The 15,313-nt window shown below is 45.2% G+C and overlaps 1 protein-coding gene across 1 annotated transcript in view; it reads right to left on the bottom strand.

Moving 5' to 3' along the window:
• The window catches only part of SPAG17 (sperm associated antigen 17), a 276,008-nt gene that overhangs the window by 244,186 nt on the left and 16,509 nt on the right, over positions 1 to 15,313 (bottom strand). The window contains exons 2-3 of the mRNA XM_065399127.1: positions 4,326 to 4,466; positions 3,933 to 3,992 (exon numbers count right to left, since the gene is read on the bottom strand). Coding sequence (XP_065255199.1) covers positions 3,933 to 3,992; positions 4,326 to 4,466 — 201 coding nt within the window. The remainder of the gene's footprint in view (positions 1 to 3,932; positions 3,993 to 4,325; positions 4,467 to 15,313) is intronic.

Here is a 15,313-nt window from a genome sequence, read left to right as displayed (position 1 = left end):
CCCATTCCTGTAGACATTCTCAGAGCACACCTAGAGCAGCAGTTCTCAAGCTTCATTGCACCGTGACCCCCTTCTGACAATAAAAATTACTACACAACACCAGGAGAGGGGACTGAAGCCTGAGTCCATCCGAGCCCTGCCACTCTGGGTGAGGGGCCAAAGCCTTGCCGCCGCAGGTGCGTGTGTGTGTGGGGGGGGGCAAAGCCTAAGGGCTTCAACCCTGAGCAGAGGGTCTGTAACCTGAGCCCCGACACCCAGGACTGATGCCCTCGGGCTTCGGCTTCAGCCCGGGCCCCAGCAAGTCTAATGCCAGCCCTGGAGACCCCATTAAAATGGGGTCGCGACCCACTTTGCGGTCCTGACCCAGAGTTTGAGAACCACTGACCTAGAGGATCGGGCTGCTGCTTCATACACCAGGTAGCTGAGTGTGTCCAAAACACCTCACAGCCCAGTGGGTAGGGCACTCACCTGGGATGTACGGACCCATGCTCCAGACCTGGGACTTGAACCCAAGTCTCTCACATCACATCCCAGGGAGTGCCTTAACTACCAGGCTTTTGGGTAGAGCTCTTTCTTTACTCTCTGTCTGCTAGGGCATGGATTACCAAAATGGCTGACCTGGCTTAGGCACCTCACTCCAGGAGAGGGTTCACAGCTGACAATTCCAAGCAGAGATAGGCATCTCCCTCTGGCCTGTAAGTCAAGTGCCTAAGGCCCAAAACACCAGGAAGTAGGCATCCAAATACCTTTGTAGATCTGGGCCGACACCCCACCCCTTTCCTATGCATTTCACTGCTGGCTGAATTAGGTGGCTCCTCGCTCAGCTTTCTGGCTTCTGAAGATCTCTTTCTTAAGCACCTAACTCTCCCCATGCATTGTACGGGGACCTTAGGTACCTACTCAAGATTCCACTAGGTGGCTGGGAGCCTAGGAATTAGGTGTAGCAACTATGCACCTTTGTAGATTTAACCGTTGCACTCTTTGTGCTGTAGCCTATAGGGCTATCTTGTCTTTACTATATTCACTGCCTTGCCTTTATTCTGCCTTTATTATATTCAGGGAACCTACAGGCTTATATCCTGTAAGGCATTGACTTCAGCTGTTAGCATGAGGCTTAAGGCCTATGGACTTTGGTATAGATAAATGGTCCAACGGTAACCCCTATGTTTTGGGGAACTGGAAGTAGAGTGTAAGGTGGAATTTTGCCCATAATGACATCAGCCAACCACAGAAACATGAGCTAACACCAGCTTTTGGAAAGTTTTGGAGAGAACATCCAACAACAAAAGTGCCATGGCAACGAATTGAGGTATATGATAATGAGTTGAAATCATGAATCTACTAACATATAGAAGAAGGACATCTCAACATTAGTAAGGGGAGGAAATACAAATAAGAAAGAAGGGAAATACCCCTACTGAATACGCATTAGACATGGTAGCATCAGCATAACATATTATAAAAGTGGCCTCCTCCCAGCCTGTGGGCAGGAGGAGAGAGAGATGTAGCCTTTGGGAGGTGACAGAATGATGGCCACTGGTAAAGAGGAGGAAGGTGACGCTGATGAGGAAGATAATGACTAACATTGCAGGTTGTTCTGCAATCTACCTTACTGAGTTAGAGTGTTTGTGAGTGTGCTAAATGTATTAATAAATTATATGTAAATATAGACATATTCCTATAGTGTGAATGTTGCAACTGTGCACATTGGGGTTCCCAACTATATAATAATTTTAATAATACTGGGCCTGATCTTGGGACAAGAACCTGTCAACCCTCAAAGTGATAACTGGGAATTTTTATCCATAATCTATAGATCAGGCTATAGTGCCTCTGTCTTCCAATCTGTAAAATGAGGATAATACTTACATAATACAAGCACAAGAAGATATTTAATGAAACTGAGAGGCAGAAAATTTAAAACTGATCCAAGGAAACATTTTTTAAACACAACACATAATTACCTTCTGGAACTCATTGCCACAAGATATCATTGAGACCACAAGCTTAATCTTCCTGAGTTAAAGCAGGCACTGTAGACTGCTGCACTGAAGTGGATGAAGGGAAATTCCATTCTACTGAAGCAGTTTGTATCAAGGCCAGCACTATCAGTAGCATCAATACCTGTGCAGTTTGCCTCAATAAGGCACTAAACTCCGGCACAGGTTCCATTATATTGTAGCTGTTCAAAAATCATTAAAGCTTTAGGAGTTCACACCTGCAATCTCACTGGAAGCTGAGACAAAAGTGTAGAAATCTTAGCATGATGAATAATGTACTTCCTTCTGTACTCATTCTGTACTTGTTTATCATTACTGTCAATGAGAATTTTGAATGCAGAATCTGCAGTAGAACCCTCAGTGAAAATTGTAGAGCAAAATTCTGCCCATAGCTAGCAGAATTTATGCTTGTGGCAGCTTGATCAATCTTTTAATTTGCTACAGCCAGACCGGAAACAGGATCCAGGCAAAAGGTCAGAACAGGCATTTTATATTCTCCATTTTAAAAAAACAGAGTAATAAAGTAAGGACCTAATGAGACACAGCATTGACAGCTGAAATTCATAAGTATCCAGTCCACAAGTAAACTGCTCCTAGTAATTAAATACAGGTATCATGAAAAGGTTCTGCTTAGGGCCAAACTTTAAAATCCTTCTATCAGAAGGACTGAAAGGGTTTTACATCCCAGATAGTATAGAATAAGATTGCCTGGGAGGCTAGTCCAGAATGGAGAGGGTTAATTCCATAAAATTCACAGTCATGTCAATTGTAAATAATTCCAATGGGACTTGTTCAGATAGTAATGCAGCATTACTGAAAAACACACTACAACTAAAACGACCTGTTATAAAATCCACCAAAACCTAAGACATAAAAAAGTTTATTAGTCATCACTGAGTTAAAATGTAAACAAGTTCTTTTTACAGGAATCCAAAAATCTTTATGTCCAAGGTCTGCAGGGCCATAAAACTGGCTGAGAAAATTTTAAAATCTTTTAATTAATCACAGGATTTTATAGGCGCTCACAAACTGTAAATTAAACATTTACAAGGTAGAATAAAAGGAAGTCCTCTTTGTACTAAGCAAGCTTACTAACCGTTCAGATATACCCCACTGGGTCAACCAATTTAGAACTTTACATCAAGTAGCTGTTACACAAACACTAAGCTCTGTCTAGACTCTAGAGCATCAATGCTGCATTCTAGAGTTCTATTTTCTCATTGATGCAGGAGGGTTTAAGCATGTCAACTGCTGCGAACACAGAATCATAGGACTGGAAGGGACCTCGAGAGGTCATCTAGTCCAGTCCTCTGCACTCATGGCAGGACTAAGTATTATCTAGACCATTCCTGACAGGTGTTTGTCCAACCTGCTCTTAAAAATCTCCAATGATGGAGATTCCACAACCTCCCTAGGCAATTTATTCCAGTGCTTAACCATCCTGACAGTTAGGAAGTTTTTCCTAATGTCCAACCTAAACCTCCCTTGCTCCAATTTAAGCCCATTGTTTCTTGTCCTATCCTCAGAGCTTAAGAAGAACAATTCTTCTCCCTCCTCCTTGTAACAACCTTTTATGTACTTGAAAACATTTGGGAGAATAGATCCCAGCTCTATATTTCTATAATTCATGGAAACACCATTAAAATATACCCAGAGAATATATTACCAGCATCATAAAGAAATCCATGTCCCAGAAGGTACCTTGCTCCTCATTTGCTTTCTCTACAAATAGTTCATATGGACTGATTAAGATGCAACAAAAAGGAAGCAGTTTTGGCATCTTGGCAACAGAAATGTTTTTAAAAGCTGTATCCAGTGGACAAGAGTCATTTTTTACTCAGATATACAAAACATAACTAATTAGAGGTATTTAGCTCAATTATTTAAAAAAGCAATAAAAACTTTGCCTCTGCAATAAGTGCTTTAACCTACCTCATAATACATAGGCACCTCTTTAACCTTTTTTCCCTTTTGATTTCCAGCTTCCATGATCTGTAAGAAAAGCAAAGTACAGTACTGTGTTTATTATCTTCATCATTTTTTTCTTGATTACCCTCAGATTTCCTGACAGTAAGATATATTAGACTGTGGCATAATCTTCTAAGGGATGTGGTGAAAGCGCCATCACTTTGGACATTTAAAACTAGTCTGGACAAAGCCCTGGACTACAGTGCATTGACACAGGATGGACTAGCTTACCTAATAGGGTTGTTTTCTTATTTAAACTAACCTATTAATTTTAAATTAACACAGCAACACTTGTGGCTAAGGAGAAAAAGGCTACCAAGTCTTCAAGAGGTTTTAATAATAAACCATTTTAAATACCTGTCCCGAAATTCCTTCCCACGATACCTCACTGAAGAGCTTCCGCTGTGGCACCTGCACAGCAAGAGACAAGGCTTGTGTGTGGACTTCATCCTCGATTTTGTTCCCAACAACAAAAGCAATGCTAGGCTTCCAATTATCCTGTTGATTTTCCAAAATAAAAAATAAATGCATTTAAAAAGTCTTATTTTTGCGTTTTAAGAAACAAGCTTATACAAATTACTTCTTTACCAAAGGCAGCTGGTGAAGTCCATAATGTGTACTGAGAATTGCCATGTATGCCACGCTTTGGAATACATGATATAAAATTTTAATAAGCATAAACACAGGTTGTCCTACTTCTTTTCTCCCATCAGGTGGCAGCATTGTGCTATATAAAACAAAACACTTTCATAACACAATGTAACAATTTCTTTATTGGCGAATGCTCCATTAGCACAATGTGAGGAATATTTTAGGATGACATTTGCAGACATGCCAGCCTTTAGAATTGAAAAAGAAGCTGAATTTTGTTTGCTGTTGAAAAAAATAAAAGAAAAAGAGTTCCAAGTTCCTAGCCTGAAGAATTACAAAATACCAAATGTAACTTCCTGAAATTTAGAGCATAAAGATATTTCAAAACAAAACTTTTATGAACAAAAAGGAATATTACTATTATTTACCTAGAATTCTGTATTAAGAATATACATGATAAGGGCAAGTTATGTTCTTTTAAAATACCAACAAATGAGCACAAAAACGACCAGGCTGCAAACGTGCTGATATATTTCCTAGCTGAATGCACGCAGAATGATATGAAAAAAAGAATCCAAACTCAATACTACAGAAATACAAAACAAAAACAAATTACACCGTATGGTCGTTCTTTGGGGATATCTCCATAACGAGAGTATCAAACTACGTGGGAGAACTTGTAAGGGAGACAGTTACTCTCCCTGTCTTCTGAGCGTCTTTTCCTTGAACTCCTTCCTTCTGGGAACCCTGCCTCTTGCCAGGGCCCTTCCATGGTCCGGGCCCATCTTCCCCAGCACCTCTATGCCCATCTCCAGGGCTCTCAGCAGAAGAACCAGAAGCAGTGGAATTAGAAGCTTTTTGGCTGGGGTTCACACTGTGTGGAAGTTTGAAAATCTCACCCACATGCTCCAATTGCAAAGCTTACAATAAAGATGCATAAGGCCTTGTCTATACCACAGGGGGAGATCAATCTAAGTTACACAACTTCAGCTACGTGAATAACATAGCTGAAGTCGACGTACTTAGATCGACTTAAAGTGGGGTCCACACAATGCAATGTCAATTGGAGACGCTCTCCCGTCAACTCCCCTTGTGCTTCTCGTTCAGGTGGAGTACAGGAGTCGACAGGAGAGCGATCTGCGGTCGATTTAGCAGGTCTTCACTAGACCTGCTAAATCAACGGCCAATGCATCGATCGCCGCACATCAAACCCCCAGTAAGTGTAAACAAGGCCTAAGTAAAGGTGTCTCAGTGGTCAACATAGTAACAGGAGGCTGATCGGTAGCCAATGCCAGAGAGCCATCATTTGTAGGCATCATGAGAACAGCAGGTTTTGAGGAATTTAAAAAAAGAATAAAGTGGTGGCTTTATGAAATGTTATGGAGAATTCTTCCAATTCACAAGGGATGGTATGCAGGAATGTATGAATGTGTTTGTGGGGGAAAAAAAGATGTAATCAAGCCCAGCATTGTTGGCAGAGCAAAGGCCGGGGTCAACTTTGCATAAAGAAATTACATTTGACAGGTAGGGTGAGTGGAGGGCTCTCTCCTTGACCTTCCAATCTTATTCACCCTTCACCTCTCCATTTGTTCCTACCAACTCCTTAAACTGTTTTAGGAGGAAAATAATTAAACACTTACAGCTTGGCTAATTGATGACTGGGAATAAGAAAAAAAGCTATGTAACCGTCTACAAATATTTCACAGTGTAAGCATTTAGGATGGAGGGAGGGAAATGGTTCATTGTAGTCCAAGATGGCATGACTACAAGTAATGGGATGAAAGAATGAAAAAGAAAACGTAGACCTTGTCTACACTTGCAGAGGTGTGTAGGGTACGTGTAGCTACACACTACAGTGAAAGTCTCTGGCAGGGGGGAGGCAGCAGGGAAAGCTCTGGCAGTCCTTTCCTTTTCCCTGCTGCCTCCTCCCTCCCAGAGCCCTTCCCGGATGTCAGAGCCTTTCATCATAGTGAGGAACGGCTCTGGCAGCAGGACATTATATTGCTGCAAATAGCAGTGTGGTCATGGGAGGCACTGCTTGGGCGTGTAGAGAGCCATGTAGGGTATATACCAGGGGAGCCAAACTATGGCTCTTTTACAGTCAGGGTGAAGATTGTGGAGCCCCCTACACCTGCCCATTCTCTGCCTACCAGACTGAGAGGGGGGAGTTCGGAGCTTCTGCCCTGCGGTGGTGGGGCTAGGGGCTTCTGCCAGAGATGACTGTACCTGCTGAGAGTGGGGGGCACAATTTAAAGGTTCACTCTCCCCCGCCAGTAGCCTAGGTCACACCCAGGGTGCCATTTCAGATTTTGGTGGGGTGGGGACAACTTTAACCATGATTCCAGAGGCTACGTGGGCAATTTTGAAAACTCTTGTTTTTTTGCAGATAACAACTTAGATACAGTGCTCCTGTTAGACAATATTTTCTAATTCCTATATAAAGAAAGAAAATTAAATAAGTGTTAGACCCACTCAGCTCTAATACTAACATGTTCTGACATTTTGTGTAAAAAGGGACACTGGTTAGGTTTAAACATTTAATGTATATTCTTACTTTGTTACTAACTCTTGAATACAACGATTGAAACAATTGTAGAAAAATCTAGATTACTCTCTAGTACTTTTTTTGCTGTTCATCAAGCTTGGAATAGATCATTTAACTTTTGGAAACATCCTACTAGGGCAAGGCCCTGTGAGTTATACCACATCTGCCTGGGGCTCTAGGGATGTTACCCCACTACAAATAATAGACTAGAAACTGACTTTAAACAGGAGTGAAATGGACAATTTCAAGTCACTTTCATAGTATTGCCAACCCCATATGTTCAAAAATCATGAATCAGGCTCACCAAAAATCATGAGATTGGCTTTAAGATTATGTAAAAATAATATATTTGGTGTTCTTTTTATTTACATTTACATTTACATTTATTTACATTATTTACATTTTTGAGCCTTTAGGGTGCGCTGGGGTCACATTTTGAAGCTTTCTCCAGAGCCACAAGGGCTAGAAACTTCATTTTTCTTTAAGACTGAAGGCTGAAATCATCACATATCACTTGACTCCAGGAGCTGGAGCATTAAGAAAACAATAATGATCATGACTCTCATAACAAAATCACAGCTTCTGTTTAAAGGCTAGCTATTTTTCAGAAGGGTCTTAAACACAACACTACGGTGATTGAGTTGCAGTTTCCACAGGAGACTATTTTAAATTAAACACCAAGAAAATTCCACGTTTTAAAGTTGAGAAAAAAATTGAGACTTCTGAGGTATATGAGGGCCACTGCAGGCAGGAAAGGAAAATAAACAGGCACAGGAGCTCTGGGCAGCTCTTCCTCTTGAAAAAAAGTAAGAGGGTCAAATCTTCTAGTCCTTAATCAAGTAAAACTATTGCCATCAGTGCCTCCACTCATAGATATTAACATCACAATGAAGATGTGATAACATGTGTGGTCAATAACTATATACTTCATACTTAAATATCTGAGCCATCTAATCCAGAGTTACACCTCTTATATATATAGGCTCAAGAACTACATATTCAGGTTCATCTAAAGACTTCCAGATCCTTAATTTAATTACCAGCCCTTTCTTATCTTAATTACCCTGCCTCCATTTGTAGACAAAACACCAACTCCCTGCCCCAGGGGCACAAGCTGGGAGAAGCACCTCTCTGAGGAACTCACATTCCACACTAAGGCCCCGTCTACACTGGCAAGTTTATGCGCAGTAAAGCGGCTTTCTGCACTGTAACTCCCGAGGTGTACACACTGCCAAGCCACTTAGTGTGCAGAAACTACGCAGTTGTAGCACTCTAAAAACACCACCCCGACGAGAGGCGTAGAGCTTTCTGCGCCGGGGCTACAGCGCTGCGGTGCCAGTGTAGACACCGTGGCGGTTACAGCGCTGCGATTGGCCTCCGGGAGGTGTCCCACAATGCCTGTTCTCACCTCTCTGGCCATCGGTTTGAACTCTACTGCCCTGCCCTCAGGTGACCAACCATCATCCTCACCCCACACATTCCTTTGCAAATTTGAAAGTCCCCTTCCTGTTTGCTCAGTGATGCGTGCAGTGGTCTCAGCGCATCTTTCCAGGTGGCCATGTCTGCTCCACGCACCAGGAGATCCCCCGCTTGGAGCAATGCCAAGCTTTAATAATATAATATTTTAATATATGGAGGTATACCTATCTCATAGAACTGGAAGGGACCCCGAAAGATCATCGAGTCCAGCCCCCTGCCTTCACTAGCAGGACCAAGTACTGATTTTGCCCCAGAACCCTAAGTGGCCCCCTCAAGGATTGAACTCACAACCCTGGGTTTAAGTAGGCCAATGCTCAAATCACTGAGCTATCCCTCCCCCCAAGCTGCTGGACCTCATCGGCATTTGAGGAGAGGAAGTTGTGAAGTCCCAGCTGCGCTCCAGCCATAGGAATTATGATACCTATGGACAGATTTCACGATGCATGACAGAAAGGGGCCATGACCGGGACACATTGTAGTGCAGGGTCAAAGTGAAGGCGCTGCGGAACACCTACCTACCACAAGGTGCGGGAGGCAAACTGCTGCTCTGGTGCTGCGCCCACCAGCTGCCGGTTCTACACAGAGCTGGGCGCGATACTCGGTGGCGACCCCATCTCCACTGCGAAGGCCCCTGTGGATACTTTGTTGGCTCATATGCCAGTGGAGAGTGGACCGAGCCAGGAGGAGGAAATTTTAGATGAAGAGGGGGAGGGGACCCAGAGGATGGCTCAGAGGCCAGAGATGCATGCAGTCGGGAGCTCTTTTCTACCCCAGAGGAGCCTAGCCAGTCACAGCACTTGGATCTTGGCAAAGCGCAAAGAGGAGAGGAGGCCCCTGGTAAGTGGATCTGATTTGGGGAATTGCTGAAGCGATTTGTTGGGGGCAGGAGGGATGCAGAAAGCAGGCTTGTCTCCCACCGCATGCCTATTCTGAGCAGTGGAACAGGCTGTTGATAGACTCCCTCACTTCACGGGAATCTCCCTCAGAGAGCTCCAGGAAACTCTCATGGAGATACTGGGCAATCTGCTGCCACAGGTTCCTCAGCAGAGCTGCTTTGTTTCTTGCCGCATTAACGGTAACTTTCCCGTTCCACTGTGCCGTCACCGGGGGCGGGGGGGGGACACCATTGCTGCACGCAGGCGAGCCGCATAGGGGCCAGGGCAGAAGCCGCAGGCTTGGAGAAGACCCTCCCTTGACTCCCTGCTCATCCTCAGCAGCGAGATATCTTCCATAATGATCACATCGTGTGGGGACAGGAATGATTATCAAGCCCCCCTTACAATGCTGTCTCTCCCCAAGAGCCACGTGCCCAGTGTACAGCAGGGTCCGGGAAGAGTGATTCATCCTGGCCCTGCAGCTACTCACCATTTTGGGGGTCTTGTGGCTCATGTGTGCTTGCCTGGGGTCAGCCAGTTAGTGACAGGTGTGTTTTAAAGTTAGTTTTAAAGCCAGTTAGAGTACTGGCTGTGTTTTAAAGCACGGAATCAGTGTTGTCTGTGTTGCAAACAATACTGTAAAATGTTGCATTTAAACTTCACAGAGATGACCTTGGGAGGCCAGCCTCCCTTAGCAGCGGCAGAACGGCTGCGCAGAATTAGAAAACAGCCACGAAGAACTAAGGAGGACTTTCTCTGTGAGGTTATGATGCACTCCGCCGCCGAGAAACAGGAATTGAAGGAGTGGTGGGACAGCAAGAAGCCACGGAGCGGCTCTTAAATGTTATGGAGCGCCAAGTGGACACGCTCCAGGCAATACTAGCTCTTCAAACCGAGCAGCCTTGCACCCGCCTTCCCCTGCAGCCACTGTCACAAAACTCTTTCCCATGTGCTCCCACACACACCACCAACACATGGTTATCAACCTTCTGGCTCCACTCTCTACCCACAGCATTCCACTCCTCCCTCCTCACAGTTCAGCAGTGTGGACTCCCACTACCCACTGCACTCAACACCAATCCCTCTGCAGTTTGGCCCTGCTGAAGTACAGTACCCGCTGCACTGTACTCCAAAGGAGAAGGTTGGGTCTGATCCCTGGACATACCCAAGTCTGTAGCCGTCCCAGGACCCCTTCTCCTCTGGACACCTTCCGTTCCCCCATCCCTCTCCCTGCTGATGTATTTTTGCCAATTGACTCTCTCCTCTGGTTGTTGTCTTTTAATAAAAGAACTGTGTTGGTTTGAAAGCAATCTCTATTCTATTAAATGAAAGCAAAAAGAGCACTGCAAAGCAACATGCAATTATTTTAAACCCCCTTAATGCATCATGTGCACCAGTCACCTTCTAGCATTACAAGCACGGCAACCCCAAGCATAGCAGCAAATATTAGTGGCTTTCAGATTCAAACTGCTGCCTCAAGGCATCCCTGATCCTTATGGCCCCACCTGTGCCGCTCCAATAGCCCTGGTCTCTGGCTGTTCAAACTCAGCCTCCAAGTGCTGAGCCTCTGCGGTCCAGCCCTGAGTGAACCTTTCACCTTTCCCTTCACAAATATTATGGAGCGAACAGCACACAGCTATAAGCATAGGAATCGGCCATATCCAGCTTCCCATATAGGCATCGCCAGCGGGCTTTTAAACAGCCAAATGCACACTCAACAGTCATTCTGCACTTGCTCAGCCTGTTGTTGAACCACTCCTTGCTGCTGTCAAGTTGCCCTGTGAATGGCTTCATAAGCCATGGCATTAATGGGTAGGCGGGGTCTCCCAGGATCACAATGGGCATTTCAACTTCCCCTATGGTGATCTTCTGGTCCGGGAAGAAAGTCCCTGCTTGCAGCTTCTTGAACAGGCCAGTGTTCTGAAAGATGTGCGCGTCATGCACCTTTCCGGACCAGCCTGCATTAATGTCCACGAAATGCCCACGGTATAGCGACCGATCGGTAGCAGTCTGGAATAGCCAGCTTCCACAGTGCAATCACCACGCGCTTCTCCAATGACAGGGCAGCTCTCATTCTTGTGTCTTTGCGCCACAGGGCTGGGGTGAGCTCATCACACAGTCCCATCCGAAAGTTCTGCAGCCACTGCTCGTCATCCCAGATGTACATCACGATGTGATCCCACCACTCAGTGCTTGTTTCCCAAGCCCAAAAGCGGTGTTCCACTGTGGTCAGCACCTCCGTGAATGCCACAAGTAATCTCGTGTCATAGCTACTACGCGTGGCGAGATCAACGTCACACTCCTCTTGCCTTTGTAATTTAAGGAATAACTCCACTGCCACTCGTGATGTGTTGGTAAGAGCGAGCAGCATACTGATCAGCAGTTCAGGATCCATTCCTGCAACCTGAAAGAGGCAGGGCATGCAGTACACAAACCATTGAAAGATGGTGCCAAATGCGGACGGAAGCACATGGATTGCTGGGATGCGAAGCAATGCATCACGGGGCATTGGGACTGGACCCAGGATGCCCCGCGACCCCCTCCGCCTTACCACAAGTCTTAGCGGCAAAAGAGAAAGAAGTGCTCTGTGGGATAGCTGCCCAGAGTGCACCGCTCCAAATAGCACTGCAAGTGATGCAAGTGTGAACACGCTATTGCGCAGGCAGCTGTCAGTGTGAACACACAACAGCGGTTTTCTGTCTGCGCTTTCTGAGCGGCGCTGTAACTGCTGGCACTGTAACTTTGCCAGTGTAGACGTGCCCTTATTCTGTGCAGTTAGAGATCTGTCTGGGAGCACACCTCCTGTATGAAACTCGTGGGGAGGGCTGCCCTCCCTAATTGGTACCCTTGGTCACACACCCCCCAGGCATACCCCCCACTTTTACCCTCAGTGGCCCCTCCCTGCAGCTCCCAGCTATTTGCTGCTGCCTCTCCACACAGCCACAGCTCCCAGCTTGCCAGCTCCAGCAGCTGCGGGACTCTGTGACACTATGTGACCGAGCACGGCCAGCAAACTCTGGCAAAAATCTGGGGGGGGGGGGAATGCCACATGCCTCCCTATGCATCGCCTCTGGCTTCTGCCCAGCGGGGAGGGGGGTCTTGGGGCTTCAGTCTGGCGGGGTATGCCTGCTGGGGCTGAAGCCTCGAGACACCCCTCCCCACCTGGCCGAAGTCCCGAGCCCCGGCAGGTGTGCCCCGGTTCTCAAACTTCTGAAGATTGTCGTATGTGGCTCGGAGGGTGAATAAGTTTGGCCACTCCTGGTATATACCCTAGGGTTCAGGTGTGTACAGTACTCTACTTTACCCTATTCCCCTAAGTCATGCCATACTGTCTAGAATGCTTATACCCATGCCAGGTGGGCATGCGATGTCTGTACTCTACATGCCACTGCAAATGTAAATGTACTTTTAGACTGAATATCAGGTAACATCTCTTAATTAGACTTTAGAATAATCTCCTTCAGGAAGTGGTGGAGTCCCCATATAAAGGCATTATACAAATCAATATTATGCCCTCACCTGGAATACTGTGTTCAGTTTTGGTCATCTTATCTCAAAAATGATATACCAGTAATAGAGGGTATTACAGAAAGATAAGAATTATTAGAAGCCTGGAAAAACTTCCATGTGAAGAGAGTTTGAAAAGATTAGGACTGCTTACCTTAGAGAGGAGAAGATATTCCTGGAGGAATTCTGTACCAAAACATTAAACATTCTGTGTACAATATTTTAAAATTCTGCATAATTCTGCATATTTTATTTGTCAAAATAACACTATATAACCATGCCAGTTTCAATTATTTAGGTAATTTATTTCAAAATATCTGTCAGCAACTATGTATGTAACAATAGAGACAACAAAAATAATTTCCCCAGGAGTAGAGAGTTAAAGAAATCACTATGACAACCCAGTTCCTGCTTCTCCACTCCCTAACCCCCAGAGCCCAGCCGGGAGGCCAGATACCCACATCCCTTCCCTCCAGAATCCAGCCGCAGGGCCCCCCCAGCCCAGACACCCACACCCCCTACCCCCAGAGCCCAGCCACAGGGCAGCCCCCAGCTCATACATCTGCACCCCTTCTCCCAACAGAGCCCATCCATGGAGCAGACACCCGCAGCCCCTACCCACAGAGCCCAGCTGTGGGGCGCACCCACTGCCCAGACACCCGCATCCCCTACTCCCAGAACCCAGCCACGGGGAGCCCCCTAGCCCAGATACCCGCACCCCCTGCCCTCCCAGAGCCCAGCTGCAGTGTGCCTTTCCAGCCAAGACACCCACACCCCTTGCCCCCCCAGAGCTCAGGGATCCAGAGGGAGAAACAGCCTGATGCTGGGTCCCGAGGTTGTATGGAGTTTCCTGCAGACCACCTCGTTCCTTCAAGACATGCTGGGAACTGCAGCTGCTGGGAATCCTTCAGCTCTTCCTCTTCCTCCCCCTCCCCCCCGGCAGTCTCTTCTATTTGCGAGCTGGGCTTTGCCTGGAACAGCAGTCCCTAGTGGCAGCCAGCAGTTCTGCAGCCCATTTCTGCGAGGGAAAAAGGAAATGGTCCTCAAAACATTAATTCTGTTCAAATTCTGCACTGCGTGGTGTAGAATTCCCCCAGGAGTAAGAAGAGTAGGCAGGGACACAATGAAGATATATAAAATGAAGAAATGGTATAGTGAAGGAAGATCAGGAATTTCTGTACATCCTTCTCAAGGTTCAAGACCAAGGGAACATTCAATGAAACTGAACAGGAGCAAACTTAAAACTGATAAAAAAATACTTTTTCACACAATTCACAATCAGCCCGTAGAACTCATTAACACTAGATATCATAAAGGCCAAGAGCTTAACAGAGTGGAAGTGCAGGTAACTCTTAACAACCCCACCAGATTTATTTAATATCTACACTAGCATATTGCCCTACATTAGGAAGCAAATTCTAGCTTTCCAGAATTTGTCAATTATGTACTGCCCTAAACCATATCACAGTGATCAAGAGAAATAATGAGCCATAATGATGAGTAAATAAACAATTTAATTCAAAAGATAGAGCAAAGATTTTGAATAATACAGAAAGGAAGAAATATGGTTATTATAGGGGTAATAGCAGTGACGTGTATATTGAAGTTGAGAGGCAGCATGGTCTAGTGGATAAGTCCCAGTTCTATTCCTAGCTCTGTCACTGATTTGCTATGTTAGCTTGGGCAACTCACTTCATTTCTCTGTGTGTGTCTGTTCCCACTCCTATCATTTATCTGTCTTTTTAGAATTGAAGATTCTTGAGGCAGGGATTGTCTTTTACTATGTGTCTGTACAGTGCCTAGCACAAACAGGCCCTGATCTTAGGTGGGCCCTTTAGGCCTACCATAAAACAAATAATAATTACACACACAAAAACTACATTAAAAGAATGTTAAGGTTGCAAAGTAAAGCACTGTAAAATTTAAAAATGCCAGTATTAAGGTTGTCCATGCAACCTTAATTTTTTCCCCTTCTGTGTATGCACTATTATAGTTGTTAATTACAGGTCACATACTATTTTTTCCACAAGAGCCCTGCCTCAATTGGTGCACAGGATGGACAGTGCTCACTGAATGAGCAGCTATGCAATATTTCGTGTTATCCCTATTGTTCAATGTATGACCTTATGCCTTATGTACTTCATACTATTCAAACCCTGCTCTGAAGAGAGAATCATTAATTTCCTCAAGGGATTTGCTATGGTGCTCATCACTATAGTATCTGAGTGCTTCACAAACATAAATTAATTTATTTTCACAACACCTCTGTGACGTGAAGAGGTATTATTATCCTCATTGTAAAGACAAGGAACTGAGGCACAGAGGGATTAAGGCAAAAAGTATCCACT

This window comes from Emys orbicularis, chromosome 1 (genome assembly GCF_028017835.1).
Source record: "Emys orbicularis isolate rEmyOrb1 chromosome 1, rEmyOrb1.hap1, whole genome shotgun sequence".
Lineage (NCBI taxonomy): Eukaryota > Metazoa > Chordata > Testudines > Emydidae > Emys > Emys orbicularis.
This window is presented reverse-complemented; position numbering and strand designations above follow the sequence as displayed.